The sequence below is a fragment of the Simochromis diagramma genome, unplaced genomic scaffold (genome assembly GCF_900408965.1).
Source record: "Simochromis diagramma unplaced genomic scaffold, fSimDia1.1 OVJJ01000816.1, whole genome shotgun sequence".
NCBI lineage: Eukaryota > Metazoa > Chordata > Actinopteri > Cichliformes > Cichlidae > Simochromis > Simochromis diagramma.
In genome coordinates, this window is record NW_024386908.1 from 12,390,671 (window position 1) to 12,406,819 (window position 16,149).

At 39.7% G+C, this 16,149-nt stretch overlaps 3 protein-coding genes across 3 annotated transcripts; 1 reads left to right on the forward strand and 2 right to left on the reverse strand.

Moving 5' to 3' along the window:
• Positions 1-1,801: 1,801 nt before the first annotated feature.
• On the forward strand, positions 1,802-8,057 carry LOC120735790 (serine/threonine-protein kinase pim-2-like). The gene is made up of 11 exons (XM_040035455.1): positions 1,802-2,577; positions 2,967-3,203; positions 3,329-3,454; positions 3,578-3,672; positions 3,811-3,858; positions 3,943-4,161; positions 4,251-4,431; positions 4,518-4,688; positions 4,778-5,896; positions 7,633-7,767; positions 7,849-8,057. The coding sequence occupies exons 1-9, from the start codon at positions 2,517-2,519 to the stop codon at positions 4,867-4,869; spliced, it is 1,230 nt and encodes a 409-aa protein (XP_039891389.1). The 5' UTR covers positions 1,802-2,516; the 3' UTR covers positions 4,870-5,896; positions 7,633-7,767; positions 7,849-8,057.
• On the reverse strand, positions 6,074-11,762 carry LOC120735794 (differentially expressed in FDCP 6 homolog). The gene is made up of 8 exons (XM_040035459.1): positions 11,656-11,762; positions 11,385-11,522; positions 10,987-11,190; positions 10,218-10,325; positions 9,822-9,988; positions 9,501-9,699; positions 9,311-9,401; positions 6,074-7,147 (listed from the first exon to the last, which is right to left on the reverse strand). The coding sequence occupies exons 2-8, from the start codon at positions 11,478-11,480 to the stop codon at positions 6,945-6,947; spliced, it is 1,068 nt and encodes a 355-aa protein (XP_039891393.1). The 5' UTR covers positions 11,481-11,522; positions 11,656-11,762; the 3' UTR covers positions 6,074-6,944.
• A 1,014-nt stretch (positions 11,763-12,776) lies between these two features.
• On the reverse strand, positions 12,777-13,739 carry LOC120736094 (malonyl-CoA-acyl carrier protein transacylase, mitochondrial-like). Its single transcript, XM_040036061.1, has 4 exons — positions 13,435-13,739; positions 13,180-13,183; positions 13,016-13,100; positions 12,777-12,913 (listed from the first exon to the last, which is right to left on the reverse strand). The coding sequence occupies exons 1-4, from the start codon at positions 13,737-13,739 to the stop codon at positions 12,792-12,794; spliced, it is 516 nt and encodes a 171-aa protein (XP_039891995.1). The 3' UTR covers positions 12,777-12,791.
• Positions 13,740-16,149: the final 2,410 nt, after the last annotated feature.

Genomic DNA, 16,149 nt, shown 5'->3' on the forward strand with positions numbered 1-16,149 from the left:
TGCTTTAATTTGTCTACAAAGTGAAAATAACCATAAGAGCTTTTAAGTATACACAGACATGCGCTTCTTAAATTTAGCTTAATTGGCTCCAGAGGTAGGAAGTAAAAAAGTAAAAAAAAACTTCCTTGCTGTACTTAATTTTTACTCCCTACATTTTTAAACAAATATCTGTAGTTTCCACTCCGTATATTTTCAAAACAAACTCGTTACTTTGGGTTTAACGCATTTGGGGGAAGTTAATATTTCACGTCACTGCAGACCTTCAAACAATGAGATTTGAGCCTAAACAGTGAAAGGCAGTCGCGTTTTAATCAGTAGAGGATGTCGCATAAAAAGAGATGAAAGAGCAAACCATGTACCGTAGTTTTGATTTATTTATTTTTAGCACAACACCAGAACAACCCCACGTGCCCATAATTTGCGGTACTTCAGAAAAAAGGAGTGAACATAAAAGGGAGTAAAATGTTGTGTCAGGTAATTTCAAATGCAGCATTTCTATCACCGCAACAAACACTAACTGTGTCACAGTGTGTTGCTAGCTAAAGCTCCACTTGCTGTATTTCACAGGAAGAGAAAGAATGAGAGCTAACTTCACTCAGAGATATAGAAAGAAAGAGAAAGAAACCAGGCTGTATTTAAAGGTAAGGACTGCTTAGTGATATTTGATAAAATGTAATTGTATTTTAACAGGGACATAAAGTGCTTGTCTTACTCCCTTCTTCTAGCTCGAAATTACTTGCCAAGTGGTAAGGACCGTTCATGGTCACACGGTGAGAACATTGGTGTTGACTATGAAGAGATATGGTCAGACAGGGGAGGGGCCAGTCAGATTTATCAACTCAACCTCCTTAAAGCATGGAGAGAGGCTGAAACCAATCTCTGGTGGTTAAGGAAAGAGATGAGTTGGTGCCTGAGATGCCAAATTCCAACATCCTCATTCCCGCCATTGAGATAACACTCTCACACAGGCCCAGAGAGCAGATGTTGCTGCATCGCAGATGTGTTATACCCCCTGCCCAGCCGAATGACTCTCAAAAAGAAAATTTTGCAGAAAATCAGTGTGATCGCTTGGATCACTGGAATTATCATCTCGATATCTCTTGTCCTTCTTTCATTTCAGATGTCTTGAAAACAAGTTTTAACAAAGTCCTGGAGAAGTGCCCAATGCTGGAGGACCTCCTGCTTTACCCCTGGCTCAGATAAACTCCTCTCTGACACAAACACACACGCATACTGAATTCACATCTTGCCATACAAATGTGATACAGTAACCAACTTTCTTTCTTTCAGAAAAAAAAGAAAATTGGGAGATTCAAAATTTTCCTCACAGTAATGTTTGCATCAGTCTATCAGATGAATCCCCTCCAAGTCCAATATTTACATCAGTTACAGTGATAATGCTTGGTGTCTACTTTCAGCCACCGCAGTAGAATGCCAGGAATGAATCTCATTGAAATTGTAGTTGCATTTGCTATTTAATTTAATTGTCATGGATGATACACAGACAACCCAACAGCAAACAGAGGAAAACAATGGGCTTAAATACACAGAGGGATAAATGAGGGAATAAGACACAGGATGAGAGCACAGCTGTGAGAAATCACAAACAACAAGGCCATGGGGAAGGAAAACTGAAAACACTAACATAGTCTAAGGAGCTTAGAAAGAAAACGTCTGGACCTCTTTTAAGTTCTTTTCATCCGAGAAGGTGAAACATCTTCAAGCAACTTCAAGTCCAGACGCTTTCTTTCCAAACTCCTTAGACTACGATGACCTTGATGACTGAGAACCTTCACAGACATGAAAACACTAACACAGCACACATGACTATCAAAGTAAAACAGCAAACAAGAGACTTTTACAAAGACACAGAGTTGACACAGAGACATGACTGACTGGGGAGAAATTGGGGAACATGGAAACAAGAATGACTAGACATGACACGTGGGACACAGGGGCAAGGCAAAGTAACAGAAACCTAAAGCCTAAGAATATAACACAAGAAAAAAACAATAAAGAGAACCAAAAACATACATAAGAATAATCAATGAATATAAATGAACAAACACAAAACACTGGGTCACAGACTCAGTACCATGACAGTTAAATGTACATAATAAATACTTTAAATCAGATGACAATGTAGCTGACACTGTGTTTATTAGTGTGTGGTCAACCACAAATCTTCATACTGTCATCCATAGATGAGGTCTTTATACAAATGATGAAAGATAATGAAAGAAACTGTTTAATTGATATGAAATGATTGAATTATATGAAATATTATGGCTTTGTCTGCCAGTGTTTTTCTGTAAACTACTTTGAACTACTGGCAGTCAGTGAAGTCACTGAAAGGCAAGATTCTATGTTGTGTTGCCGTAGTTTCCAGAGTTTACTTATAAAGCTCACTTACAGAATTCAGTTAGAAAAGTCAAGCATTTGAAGGGCGCACATTTGAAGAAGTATTAACTCATTACGGTTTACATTTTCGATTTTAAAGGGTCTCCAAAATTACAATGAAAAAGGAAACAAGAAAAATGACCACTCCGGCCGATAAGAAAGATTCAGGAGATCAAGGTAAGTAAAATAATAAAATAAAATCCTGGTAAAATCCAAATCCTAGAAATGTTGACACTGTGTGCATCATTTTTAGAGCAATTGAATCATATGTTTGATGGAAAATAGCTTTAATACAAGATGTCTAATCAAAGAAAGGTTACCGGTCTTTTGGTAAAATAATGTAATAAGTTTATTCTTGGACTCAACAGTAAAAACAGACCAACAAGTGTCATCAAGATCTAAGACTTAGTAAACCTAGTATCAATTCGCACTGGTCAGTTTTTTTTATCCCAAGAATAAACTTGTGATCATTTAAGCAAAAGCAATTTCAAATTCTTTGCCATCAAACTGCTTCCAGTCCTGATGTCGGGGACTCTTTTTCACCACTGTGTTGTTGTCGTTTATAGATCGTAAGAGCAGGACTGCTAAAAGAAAGGCCAGTCCTGAAAAGAAGACCCCAATAAAAAGGAGGAGGGTCGCTGAGCAGGCTGGTCCTTCCACCAGCTCAGATGTGGTCAAAGGAGTGAAGCGCAAGGTTGTGCAAGATGAAGAGGGCACAACAAAGAAAGCAAAGAAGGCTAAACTTCTCGACCATACGAGCGGTGACAAGGAGCAAGCATCCTCCTTGTTGGACTCTGGTAAAGGTAGGCTAATTAGTTGAATAAGGGGGTAGATTAAGTGTGGTTGCTAGGTTTAAGATATTGGTGTTTAGTGTTTGTGTCTATCATCCAGTGAGCTGATGTGCTTTTGGTGTTTTCCGCATCTCCAGACTTGAACAACAAACAGGAGTGTGCAAAAAATGGCAAAAGAAAGGCCGCGGGAGACAACAGAGAGTCACCCAAGAAAAAAAAAAGGAATGTGGACCAGGACAAAAAATCAGTAGCAGACCAAAAACGTAAGTAGCAAGCAGCTTGGGTTTTATATTCAGGGGAAGGGCAGAAGGAACATTTAGGCTACAGAGGAGAGTAATTTGTGTCACAGCTGTAATAAAACAAGATTTGCTGTTTTGTCTGTTCAGGTGAATTCCAAGCCAGATATGTGGAGGAGCACCAGCTCGGAGAAGGAGGCTGCGGAGCAGTGTTTTCTGGCTACCGGATAGAAGATCGTTTTCCAGTAAGTGTTCAGATGATGGTAGTAAGACAGGCAGTAACGCAGATAATGGATAATATCGTAAACTGAGACGTCTGCTGTGTTTCCACCTTTCATTATGTCATACTGAGGAAATGCTCACCAATGCTCTGTGTCTTCTAGGTTGCCATCAAACACATTCCCAAAAATAAAGTCTACTGCAAAGTGGCGGTAAGCGTCCAACACTTGAATTAGTTTTACATTACTGGATTGAATGCGGCGTTCCTCATCATCCACTTTGTTGTAATATTTCAGGATGAAAATGGGAAGATGCTCTCGGTGGAAGTGGCCATTATGCTTAAACTTGCAGGTGAAGCAGAAGGGTCAGTGGGAATATCAGCACCTGTGTCCTTGCTGGAGTGGTTCGACCTTGGCAAAGAGCTGATCCTGGTGCTGGAGAGACCTGTCCCCGCTGTGGACCTGCAAAAATACAAAGCAGAAAATGGAAGAACTTTACCAGAGGACAAGGCCAAGGTAGGTTGACTGGGAGAGCCTTAGACTGTACAGAATTCAATCAAGGCAGAAAAGCATTAACTCATTATTGTGTTTTTCATCTTTTCCAGGTCATTCTGAAGCAACTAGTTGATGCTGTAAAGGAACTTGAGGATAAACACATCTTTCATCGGGACATCAAGGGAGAAAACATTCTGATTGAGACCGGCTCAGATGTGCCTCGAGTTCGCATCATTGACTTTGGACTGAGCTGCTTTGTTAAACGGCGATCTCTGTATCGCGTCTTCTATGGTAACATATTCTGCTCCTGCTTTTCACAGATGTAACAATTTGTGTCTTTTGTTTTAGAAGAAATTGCAATTGTGTCTGTTTGTTAGGCACTCCTCTTCACACCCCTCCCGAGTGGTACAGGAGGAGCTGCTACAGGTGTGGACCCACCACGGTGTGGCAAATGGGAGTGGTGTTGTATGAAGCGCTTCATGCACGGGACTTTAGTACCGAGAGGTTCCTCACAAAGAAACTGAGCATCAAAAAGCGTCTGTCCACAGGTAAGAAAACTTCACACTTCCAGATTCACTGATGCCTTGGATCACTAGAACTATCATCTTCATCTTTTTGATCTTTTCTTTCTTTCAAGATTGCCGGAATTTCTTGGAGGCATGTTTAACTACAGTCCCGGAGAAGCGCCCAACACTGGAGGAGCTCCAGCTTCACCCCTGGCTAAGATAACACACACACAAACACACAATTCACACCTTATCATGCAAGTGTGATACGTTGTAGTAACTTCCTTTCTTTTTTCTGTTGGACAGGAATAGATAGAGTGGGTGAATCTTAAAAAATAAATAAATAAAAATTTAGCTTTTTTGGAGTTCCTGTAACCCCCCCAGCCATCCCAGGAAAGGGGATCTCTCTTTGAATGGGCTTTCCCGAGGTTTCTTCCCATCGATCTGGCCCCCTGGGGAGTTTTTCCTCGTCTTCATAGAGAGCTTGGGCTGGGTCAGGAGCTCCATCAAAACTGTCTTTATTTGATGACTTTAATGTCATCAAATAAAGATGTGTTTTACTTAAAGTAAAATTTGATCAAAATAAAACTTGTTTAATTCATCTTTGCTGAGGATTCTCCTTCATTACTATTTTGTTTTGTTTTGTTTTTTTCGCTTTGTCTTTTTTACCCATGGTGCATTTTGACAAATAAGAAAACTGAATCAGGTTAAAGTGTGCACAAAGACAGTCACACTGCAAATGCTCTGAAGACTTGCATCTGTTGCTCTAACCCCCAACTAGTTTAGACAGATTTCCTGGTTCTACCAGAGGTTTTTTCCTTCAAGAAGGGAGTTTTTCCTTCCCACTGTTGCTGAGTGTTTGCTCATAGTGGGTTGTAAAAGCATAAAAGTTAATAAGAGGCATTCATAGCAGAGTTATCACAGAGGGAACTATATAGCTTAGATGTACAATTTCTACAGGACGAATTATAACTTCATTATGTATAAAAGCTCCTGTGGATAATTACTCCTATTTGTAACTTTACACAAGAGAAAGTTTGCTGTCACACTATTTATAACAGGTTGGGTTTTGTCCTCTGAGTTGAGCCTTTGGTTGCAGTTTATTGAAGAATTTCCTCTAAAGTAGCTGTTGATAAAGATTTAAAGTCCTGTTTATATACAGAAATATGCTTTAGTTCATGTTTTTTTACATGTCTGCCTCAGTGGATCAGTAGAAGATCTGGCACAGGAAACTAGATGATGAAAAAAGGGTACGAATACACATATATATCTATATTGATACAGATATATATACACACACACACAGGTTGCAACGTAGTATTTTCATTTTTTCTTAGCATTTCTTTAACGTCTTGGTGCAAAAGAATACCTGCATTTGTGTGTAAAGAAATGTTACATATATACTAAAAACAGTTGGAAAAAAGAACTACAAATTTGGAAAGGAATTTATTCATGTTCTTACTCATGGATGGAGTACATGGTTTAAAAAACACTGAGGAAACAGATATGAGGCGGCTGTATCAACATAAAAACATTAATACAGTTAAAAATGAATAAAAAGTTGCACGCTTAAACTTATTTCTCTACAGTTTGTACAATTAATCCTTGTAACAATAGGTTCTCTCTTAAAATAGTAGTTATTAAAATATCTTTACATAAAAATACATTTTTAAGTACTCTCCAGTGGAAGTCTGTTGTGGCTTATGTTTCTAAATGACACAACCATAAAGCAGCCCACAGAATATACAAATATGTCTTTGATAAGTGAATGTTGGCTCCCACAATGGCCTGTTAAGTTATTGCAAAAATAATTTACTGCATAATATGTCAGATTAGAACATGTTATAAGCACAAAACTGAAGGGGAAACAATAAAAACAAAAATGAAAAAACAAATACTAAATTAAGTTAAAGGATATTTCTTACTATACTATATAATTGTATAATGTTGCGTTTGATTGCAAATGAAAACCCACCAAGAAAAAAAGAAAGAAAGAAAAAGAGAGAATAGAGTTTAATTTATTCAAAACACATTCTTTTCTTTTATTTAAGCTGTAGCGAGATTCAAATGGACAAAAGAGAAAGAAAAATATTACAGATTTGTTTTATTAATCATGAATAAACTTTATTATACACAACTCTAAATTTCAGTTGGTCTTAGTCAGATGTGTTTTTAATGAAATCCTGCAACATTGTGCTCGCTGCCATCACTTTATATCTTAGTGTGCAATTCAAATATATACTTATTACAATATTTTTCCCCCTTAACTCTCAACTCACGTTTTTAAAATGTCTGTGATCATATTTGTCCGTTGACTTCTGTCTGGGCCTGGAACGATTCATCAGACAGGTTGGCAGCCTCCAACTGATGCTCCAGACTTTCATCATCGCCTCTATTCTGATCAACTCTTATCTTAAACTTAGTGATGAACTCATTACTGGCCAGCGCGTCCTCCTTTTTAGGGCATGTGGGCTTTGATAACAGCCGGCTTTCCAGTCGCTCTGCAAAGAAAATTCACAAAACATTTCTTATTTGGTAAGCTTGTTAACAAATTTTAGTTCAGTTTTGCTGAAAGTTATAGCATGCATCAGGTAAGAAGCAATTGGTTTTTAAAAAGCATATACATTCCCCAAAACATTTTTTATTATGTGCATTTTGGAGAATAAAAGATTGTACACAATTTCCCTTTTTAAAGTAAAAAGATTATTAAGTCTAATTCTTACTTATTCGGTAGATTAAAGTATTGAAACATCATTATTCATAAAATATGCACATTACAAAATTAAAGTTATTCAAAAATTACTCAAGTGCTTACTCCAATACTCACATTATTCAAGTAAATTTAATTTTTGCCAATGTAATTTCACATAAAATCTTAATCTGAATAAGGGATTTGAACCCCACTGTCACGGCCAGGGGATCAGCAGGCCGCTGACTAGTAGTGCTCTCTCTCTTGCTCGCTCTCTCTCTCTCTCTCTCTCGCCAGGGCGGAACTCATGGTGGGTTCACGCCCTCGGCCCACGCCCCTCTGAAGAGGAAACACCTGGGCCTCATCAGTGCAGCCAGCATTTAAGCCAGAGAGTGGCTTCTACTCATCGCTGGATCGTTGTGTGTGACTCGCGTCAGTGCAGCCCGGCTCTGAGCAAGTTCTCTTTTGCTTCCCTGTGCAAAACCTCTAACGTGTGTTTCCTTCTGTACATAGATCCCCTGGACCCGACTCTGCATTCCCCGAGCGGATTCCCTTTTTGTGTGAGTGTTTGGAGAGAGAGTCAGAAGAGGAGCAAGTGTCTTTTCCCTACCTGGATTTCCCCGGAGCCTTTTCCCTGTCACCGCTTTGTATATAGCACTATCCCCTGCACTGTTTGTATATACACCTGGTGGAACTGTAATAAATACTGACTGTGCCTCTGAGTCCTGCGTGTGAGTCCTCAAGCGAACCGTGACACCCACACAGATGAGAGCTTAGCAGTGAAGCTCTCTCTTAAAATTTGAGTTATAAAGTCAGAAGTTATCACTGACAGAGATCCATGTTCTTTTAACATAAGAAAGAATATTTGCTGAAATTGACATTAATCCAAGCCCTTAAAACGCCATTTTGGATTAAGCATTTCCTTTTAGAAAAGTCTTCAATGAGCAGGAAGCTCTAGTACTGAAAAAAGAAGCCAACATCAACTGCTAAACGTGCTAAAAGTAAGTAAGTCCCCGTAGACTCCTATGATCAAAACACATACAGTATAAAAGTTATAGGTTACAGATCTGAAAAGTAAAACAAATGTCAAAGTGCAAAAAGACTTATGGTCCCATAGAAGTCTATTCCATTTGCCTGGAATTAGGTGAACACCTTTGTGACAAATTTAATGGCTCAGTCATTTGTTTCATGTCATATTTAATAAAAGAGTGACATGGTGGCATGTTGAATTGTCCATTTTGCACATATTTGGTCATTCTAAGCGTCAGAAGGGGAAAGATCATTCTGGGAATGCCTACTGGCGAAGGATGTGTGACTGACAAGTCCAGTGTGTGAAGTTTAACTACAGTCTAAGGAGCTTGGAAAGAAAAGCATCTGGACTTCTTTAAGTTTCTTGAAGATGTTTCACCTTTCATCTGAGAAGCTTCTTCAGTTCAGAATTTCTTCAGAGAACTGAAACGCTCTTCAAGAAAATTAAAGAAGTCCAGATGCTTTTCTTTCCAAGCTCCTTAGACTACGATGACCTGAACGACTGAGAACCTTAACAGACAGTTCTTCCCTTCATTCATCATGCCTGATTTCAAAACACCAAGATGGCAGTCGTGAAAACACTCATCTTGAGTCTTCATGGGACTACGGTGAGATCAGTTATGCCTCTTATGATGCTGTCCCAGACTTCAAAGCAGTATAAAACATGTTTGCAGCCTGTAACAACTGTGCATGCGGTTATTTTTCCTTTTAAGATTTCCGTGTTTAAATCATAATAAGATTTAGTTTTAATTTTAATTAACTTGAGGTGAGTCAGATTCTTTCATTCAAGTCACTGAATGAATCTCTTGACATGTTTGGGGGTAGGTGCCTTTTGTAGCATTTTAATGCAATTATCCGACAGATTATATGGTCTACACTGTTATTAACTATACTAACACTCTGTTCCTGAAGTCTGTGCTGCAAAGAGGCAAAGTGAATACCGCACCTGCAGGAGTAATGGGGGTCATCAGTCGGTTCAGCTGGATGTTCCAGTGCCGTACATGTTGACTGGCATTCCTCAGCCTCTCCTGAACCTCCTGGAAATAAAAATCATGCAGGCATCCTCATCAGTGTTGTTTTAGAAGAGCACTAAATAAGATGCTGCTCACAAAGCCAGTCAAAACAAACTTGCTCACCTCCAGACGCTGGTGGCTTCTTTGGCGAGATGCCTGCAGATCCTGGAGCTCCTGAGAGGCAGAGTTGAGGGCTGAGGGGGTGTCCTCATCGGGACTGCCATCTGACAGCTCCTGTATGGGGCTGAGGTTTTGCATTGTACGTTGCTGCTCCTGGAGGAGCTGGAAATGTTTCCTCTTTTCATCTTCAGCCTGCAGCAACCTGAAGGAGGGGAAAAAGGGAAGAAGCAACTGAAAATGTTAATACTTCTCATGGATATCTCAGATCTCCATCACAAATAAAATAATAAAGGGCCATAATAAGAGTTAGAAATCCATTGTTACCGCTCAAGCTCCAGTCTGGCCCTCTCCTCCTCCAGCCGAGCCTGGATCTCCATATTAAGGGCAACTTCCAGCTGCTGCTGTGTCAGCTCCAGCTCCCTGATCCTCTTCTTCTGTTGTTCAGCCTCCTTTTCCTTCACCTGCATCTCAGCCTGCATGCTGTCTTTTATCTATGCACACACACACAGCTACATAAACAGATGCACCAACAGAGCGGTATAAACTGACCTATTCCTGAATCACCTTTTCCTGGACTGTCATAACCATTTTTCCAAATCATTAAAGACTAGTTGTGAATTTTATAATGACAGTCAACATTTTGCTGCAGTTCTCAAAGATCAAAGTCAAGGAGAAAAGACTCTGTACATAATTGGTGTCAAGTGGAAAACTTTTTTTTACCATCTCAGCCTCTTTCAGCTGTCTTTCCAGTTCCATCTGCACCTCCCTCTGCTTCCTCCGCTCTCTCTCCTCTGCCTCCCTTCGGCGAGTTTCCAGTTCCTGTGCATGCTGTGAAACAGATGAAAGAGCCATTGTTTGGTTTGTGTTTTCACTTCTATCCAGCAGGTGACACTAGGCCATCAGCTTCGAGGTTCAACGTATTGTGCTTTCAGCGGTGCTCTTCTTGATAACTTGATTGAAGTAAGTGGGTATTTGAGTTCATGTTGCTTTCCTTACAGCTGTAAGTAATCTGCTCATTCCGCTTTTGATCTTTGGCACCAACAAGTGATTTTTTCCCAGAGAAGTGCTGCTCACAGGAGATTTCCTCCATTTCAGACCATTTTCTATAAACCGGTTAGATGGTTGTACAGTTTCTGAAATACTCAGACAAGCCTGTCCGACACAAACAACAATGCATGTTCAAAGTCATTTAAATCTCCTTTGACCTTCAGCAGGTCGTCTTATTAACGTATACATGCCTAAATGCACTGAGCTGCTGCCATGTGATAGGCTGATTAGGTATTTGACCTAATGAGCAGCTCAACAGGTGTATCTAACAAAAATGTGGCCAGTGAGTGTACATGGTACTTTTTAAATGGAGAAAATGAACTGCACTGGCAGCTGCCCAGTGCCACTATGAATTAGTTAAATAATCACTACCATGGATAGTTTGGTGCATGATGTAATTAAATAAATATTACAAAAAAAGATTCTTATAGCCCTCACTTACCTTGATAATGTTTTCAATCTCTAAGTCCTGTTTGTCTTTCTCTTTTTCTGTCTTCTCCGTCTCATGGATAGTCAAGTCATCAGATTGGCTGCCCCTGCTGCTGCAACTGCTGCGGGCGCTCCGGCTGCGTTCCCGCTGACTGTTTTCCCGCTGGATCCGTCTCTTCAGTTTGAGTTCATGGTGAAGGGAAGACTTTCCCTCACTCTGAAGACGGAGGGCAGTTTGAATGGCTGAATACCAGATGTAAAATCTTGGGTGTACTTTCCATTTAACTTTCCGAGTCAGACTGAATAGGATGGGTTATCTTAAAAAATGAGGACTGGTGTAGCTTTACAGAGTAATTGAATGCATGTTTCAGAAAATATGTTAATCCCTTTTGGATAAAGTGGCTGACTGACCTCCACCTGCCGGAGCACCTCTCCGAGGGGTTCAGTAGCCGATGCCATCAGCTCAGTATGGAACGCACCACTGACTGGGAGAGTTTTGGTCCGCATGAACTTTAGGCACCGAGAGTTTTCCTGGAGGAAATCCAGAGCCTGAGAAGTCAAAGAAGACAGCAGAATGACAAGAGCAGCTCTAACAACTTCTTTGATGGTTGAGAGAAGACAGAAAAGAGAACACAATAGATTCACGGTATATTAAAGCAGCAAGAATATATGAATGCATTACCTGCTGGTGCCCTGCAATAACCCTGCCATCTGGAAACAGCTAGTTGGCCACAGAGCACACAGGATTCTCCATCCCCAGACTCTTGCAGTGCTCTTTTGCCTGCAGACTAGGGCTGCCACAAACGATTATTTTGACTATATCTACTAGTCACCGATTATTTTTGCGATTAGTCGACTAATCAGATCATCATCCATTGGACCTAAAACGTTCAGCTTATTGCACCAGCAGCATCTGCTCTTATATAACTATCATTAGCTTACAGCTTTAAGTGTTTAAGGTATGTGCTAACTAAAAATAAAGACAAGATGATAGTTTATTAAATTTTAATGAAATTTGCAGATTGTTTCGGTGAAGTTTAATAAACTCCTTGCTATCTAAAATATAACAGGACACCGGAGAATATTCTAGAGCATCTCACACTTCTGATAATCAGCTGTCTGCTTGATATTTATTCAGCCGTGTAAAAACTATAACTTTAATCTCAGCCAAACCGATTTACTCAGGAACAAATAAAATACTAAAATAAGCCAAACAATAACATTTTTAAGTTATCTAAGCGACTTATATATCATGTTTAACCTGAGCAGCGAAAGATGGCGGTGTGTTTGAAAATGATCTGCCAGGAGTCCGGTGTTCTCACGGCTCTAGTGAGCCTTGCCCCCGGTTAGCTATCGAGCTAGTGGGTAACAGACATCTCTGAAAACATCGGAGCGCTTTTGAAAATATGTGGTGTCTTGATAAACTGAGCAGATATTTGAGGTTTACACAGCTACATTCTCGCCTGAAAATATGTTAAACGTTTATTTTGTGACCCAGAAAGAATAATAAGAGTAATATTAAAACTAACTAGCTGCCGCCATTGTTGGAAACTGAGCTGGGCCACGCTATGAATTCTGGGACACCGCTTCTTCTTCTTCTTCTTCTTCTTCTTCGGGGTTTAACGGCAGCTGGCATCCTTGTATATGCAGTGCTGCCATCTTCTGTTTCAGTCCATTATTACACTCTTAAATCCTACTACTTATTCCTGCGTCTTTTGTGATCTTACAAAGCTTCAAACGAAGCCTCGACTATTAAATTAGTCGTCGACGATTTTGATAGTCGACGTAATCGTGACTAGTCGACTAATCGTGGCAGCCCTACTGCAGACAGGCATAATTATACTGAGCCTGAGGTCTACCAATGACTGACAGCATCCCACTGGGAACCAGTTCTGAGGCCTTCTGCATAGTCTCCGCTCGCACCTTCACTGCATACAAAGCTAGAAGATGCATAAGGAGTAAATACAGAATATTAACCAAAGTTGTGATTAAAACACCTTTTACTAATGCACAAAAAAAACCCCAAAAAGAAATCTTTCTACCTTCTGCAAAGTTCATCGCCCCAGAAAAGACAAGAGCAGCAAATTCTCCGACACTGAAACCTGCAGCAGCACACATCTCAATGGCCTGTGTACAGCAGGAAACAAGTCAAAAAATAAAAATAAAAATGTAACAGCCTCCCGATTATGACCGATATATCATTTACGTCACTGATACATCCGTAACTGAAATTAACTCAGAACAATTTGTTTATTTTTTTAAATGGTCATTCTGAATCAGAAGATTATTTATGAAAGATGCTCTTCTACTGGGCACTCAAAATGCTTTCTTACAACAAGCATCATTCATCACACCTTCATACATAATGTGCGCACATTTTAAATATAAATTAATATTACTGTAGCAGTATTTTATTTTATTTTTTAAAAAGATAAAATGGCCACATTTAAGAAGGCAGGACCTGCAGTTATTGTCCATTTCTTTAACGTTGGGGTATTTCAAAAGTCCTCTGCCCATGCCCACAAACTGGCTGCCCTGACCGGGGAAGAAGGAGCACGGAGCAGCCGCTGGTTTTTTTTTTGGGTCTCCGCTGAGGCGCCGCGGCTGGCTCGCTGTTCGGGGGAGAAGCGGGAACTTCAGCCGAGAGGGTAATCTCCAGCCGTGGAACCGGGCTTGTTGGTGGACAGCGTCCTGCTCAGAGGGACCAGCGACCTGACCTTCCCTCTGGAAGATGCTGCCATCCTGACTGCCACTGATGCCCAACATGAGCTGTTCCTCATCCAACGACGTGTCTGCGGATGAAATAAGACGCACAGCCCGCCCGGACAAACTGTAATCACTGAAAGAGTCAACTTTGCTTGAACTTTGTTTTTTAAACTTTATTTATCACATTTTAGACATACAGTCAAGTAAAACAGGAATCACATAAAAGATGACATTGTGGTAGTACAATGAGGAACAGAGAGAGTGACAAGGACAGTGAGACAAAAGTGAGTAAAAAATAAAAATAAATTAAGGGGAACATAAATAAACAAAAGTTTGCAAGAGCCAAAATCAAGTTAGCAGTTTCAATCGATTATAGATTTTTAACAGTCTTGAGAGCCTTAGTGTTTTTTGATGAGGAGATTGTCCTTATATATTGTGCAAGTTCCATTTTAATACAAGAAGTTCAGGCTTTCTGGCCGAGGACTTTGCTTTTTGTGTAATATGAAATTTTGCCAAAAAATAAAACCAAATTTATAAAGAAGAAAGCATCATTGTCCTTGTCTTTAAAATTATAATAGCCAAAGATAACATCCTATAGTATAGTTGAAGATTAGGGAGAACAGAGTCAGTAATAAACTTGTGGAAATCCTTCCAGAATTTACATTTAAATTACATGACCAAAACAGATGAGAAACTGTTTCAGGTTGCTCTTGACAGAAGGTACAATTTACATTTATTTCAGCCATAATTTGGACAAATATTGTTTGGTAGGCTAAAACTAATGAATCAACTTAAAGGAAATCTCTTTAATTTTGTTTGTTAAGAAAAACCTTTGTGGTAAAGTCCAAACTTTTTTTCCATTCACTTTGCTTGACTCAACTCTGACATCTGCTCGGCATGACACCTCACAGGGAGACGCCATGTTTGTTTATATGGAGTTTATTCTCTTCTTCTTCCGGTTGACATTCAGGCTCTTTCACGCTGCAGCGCCACCTCCGGTCAAAGTATGTCATGCTCTAATGTATCGTGTTTTCTTTTCTGTGCTTTAATTTGTCTACAAAGTGAAAATAACCATAAGAGCTTTTAAGTATACACAGACATGCGCTTCTTAATTTAGCTTAATTGGCTCCAGAGGTAGGAAGTAAAAAAGTAAAAAAAAAACTTCCTTGCTGTACTTAATTTTTTACTCCCTACATTTTTAAACAAATATCTGTATTTCCACTCCGTATATTTTCAAAACAAACTCGTTACTTTGGGTTTAACGCATTTGGGGAAGTTAATATTTCACGTCACTGCAGACCTTCAAACATGAGATTTGAGCCTAAACAGTGAAAGGCAGTCGCGTTTTAATCAGTAGAGGATGTCGCATAAAAAGAGATGAAAGAGCAAACCATGTACCGTAGTTTTTGATTTATTTATTTTTAGCACAACACCAGAACAACCCCACGTGCCCATAATTTGCGGTACTTCAGAAAAAAGGAGTGAACATAAAAGGGAGTAAAATGTTGTGTCAGGTAATTTCAAATGCAGCATTTCTATCACCGCAACAAACACTAACTGTGTCACAGTGTGTTGCTAGCTAAAGCTCCACTTGCTGTATTTCACAGGAAGAGAAAGAATGAGAGCTAACTTCACTCAGAGATATAGAAAGAAAGAGAAGAAACCAGGCTGTATTTAAAGGTAAGGACTGCTTAGTGATATTTGATAAAATGTAATTGTATTTTAACAGGGACATAAAGTGCTTGTCTTACTCCCTTCTTCTAGCTCGAAATTACTTGCCAAGTGGTAAGGACCGTTCATGGTCACACGGTGAGAACATTGGTGTTGACTATGAAGAGATATGGTCAGACAGGGGAGGGGCCAGTCAGATTTATCAACTCAACCTCCTTAAAGCATGGAGAGAGGCTGAAACCAATCTCTGGTGGTTAAGGAAAGAGATGAGTTGGTGCCTGAGATGCCAAATTCCAACATCCTCATTCCCGCCATTGAGATAACACTCTCACACAGGCCCAGAGAGCAGATGTTGCTGCATCGCAGATGTGTTATACCCCCTGCCCAGCCGAATGACTCTCAAAAAGAAAATTTTGCAGAAAATCAGTGTGATCGCTTGGATCACTGGAATTATCATCTCAATATCTCTTGTCCTTCTTTCATTTCAGATGTCTTGAAAACAAGTTTTAACAAAGTCCTGGAGAAGTGCCCAATGCTGGAGGACCTCCTGCTTTACCCCTGGCTCAGATAAACTCCTCTCTGACACAAACACACACGCATACTGAATTCACATCTTGCCATACAAATGTGATACAGTAACCAACTTTCTTTCTTTCAGAAAAAAAAGAAAATTGGGAGATTCAAAATTTTCCTCACAGTAATGTTTGCATCAGTCTATCAGATGAATCCCCTCCAAGTCCAATATTTACATCAGTTACAGTGATAATGCTTGGTGTCTACTTTCAGCCACCGCAGTAGA

Coding starts and splice junctions, on each gene's coding strand:
- LOC120736094 (XM_040036061.1), bottom strand. CDS start 13,739: ATGTTGGGCATCAGTGGCAGTCAGGATGGCAGCATCTTCCAGAGGGAA. Junction 12,914..13,015: donor GGCGATGAACTTTGCAGAAG/GTAGAAAGATTT, acceptor TGCATCTTCTAG/CTTTGTATGCAGTGAAGGTG.
- LOC120735794 (XM_040035459.1), bottom strand. CDS start 11,480: ATGCGGACCAAAACTCTCCCAGTCAGTGGTGCGTTCCATACTGAGCTG. Junction 9,989..10,217: donor AGCTGAAAGAGGCTGAGATG/GTAAAAAAAAGT, acceptor GTGTGTGCATAG/ATAAAAGACAGCATGCAGGC. Junction 7,148..9,310: donor GACCCCCATTACTCCTGCAG/GTGCGGTATTCA, acceptor TTTTCTTTGCAG/AGCGACTGGAAAGCCGGCTG.
- LOC120735790 (XM_040035455.1), top strand. CDS start 2,517: ATGAAAAAGGAAACAAGAAAAATGACCACTCCGGCCGATAAGAAAGAT. Junction 3,204..3,328: donor CTTGTTGGACTCTGGTAAAG/GTAGGCTAATTA, acceptor CCGCATCTCCAG/ACTTGAACAACAAACAGGAG. Junction 4,689..4,777: donor CAAAAAGCGTCTGTCCACAG/GTAAGAAAACTT, acceptor CTTTCTTTCAAG/ATTGCCGGAATTTCTTGGAG.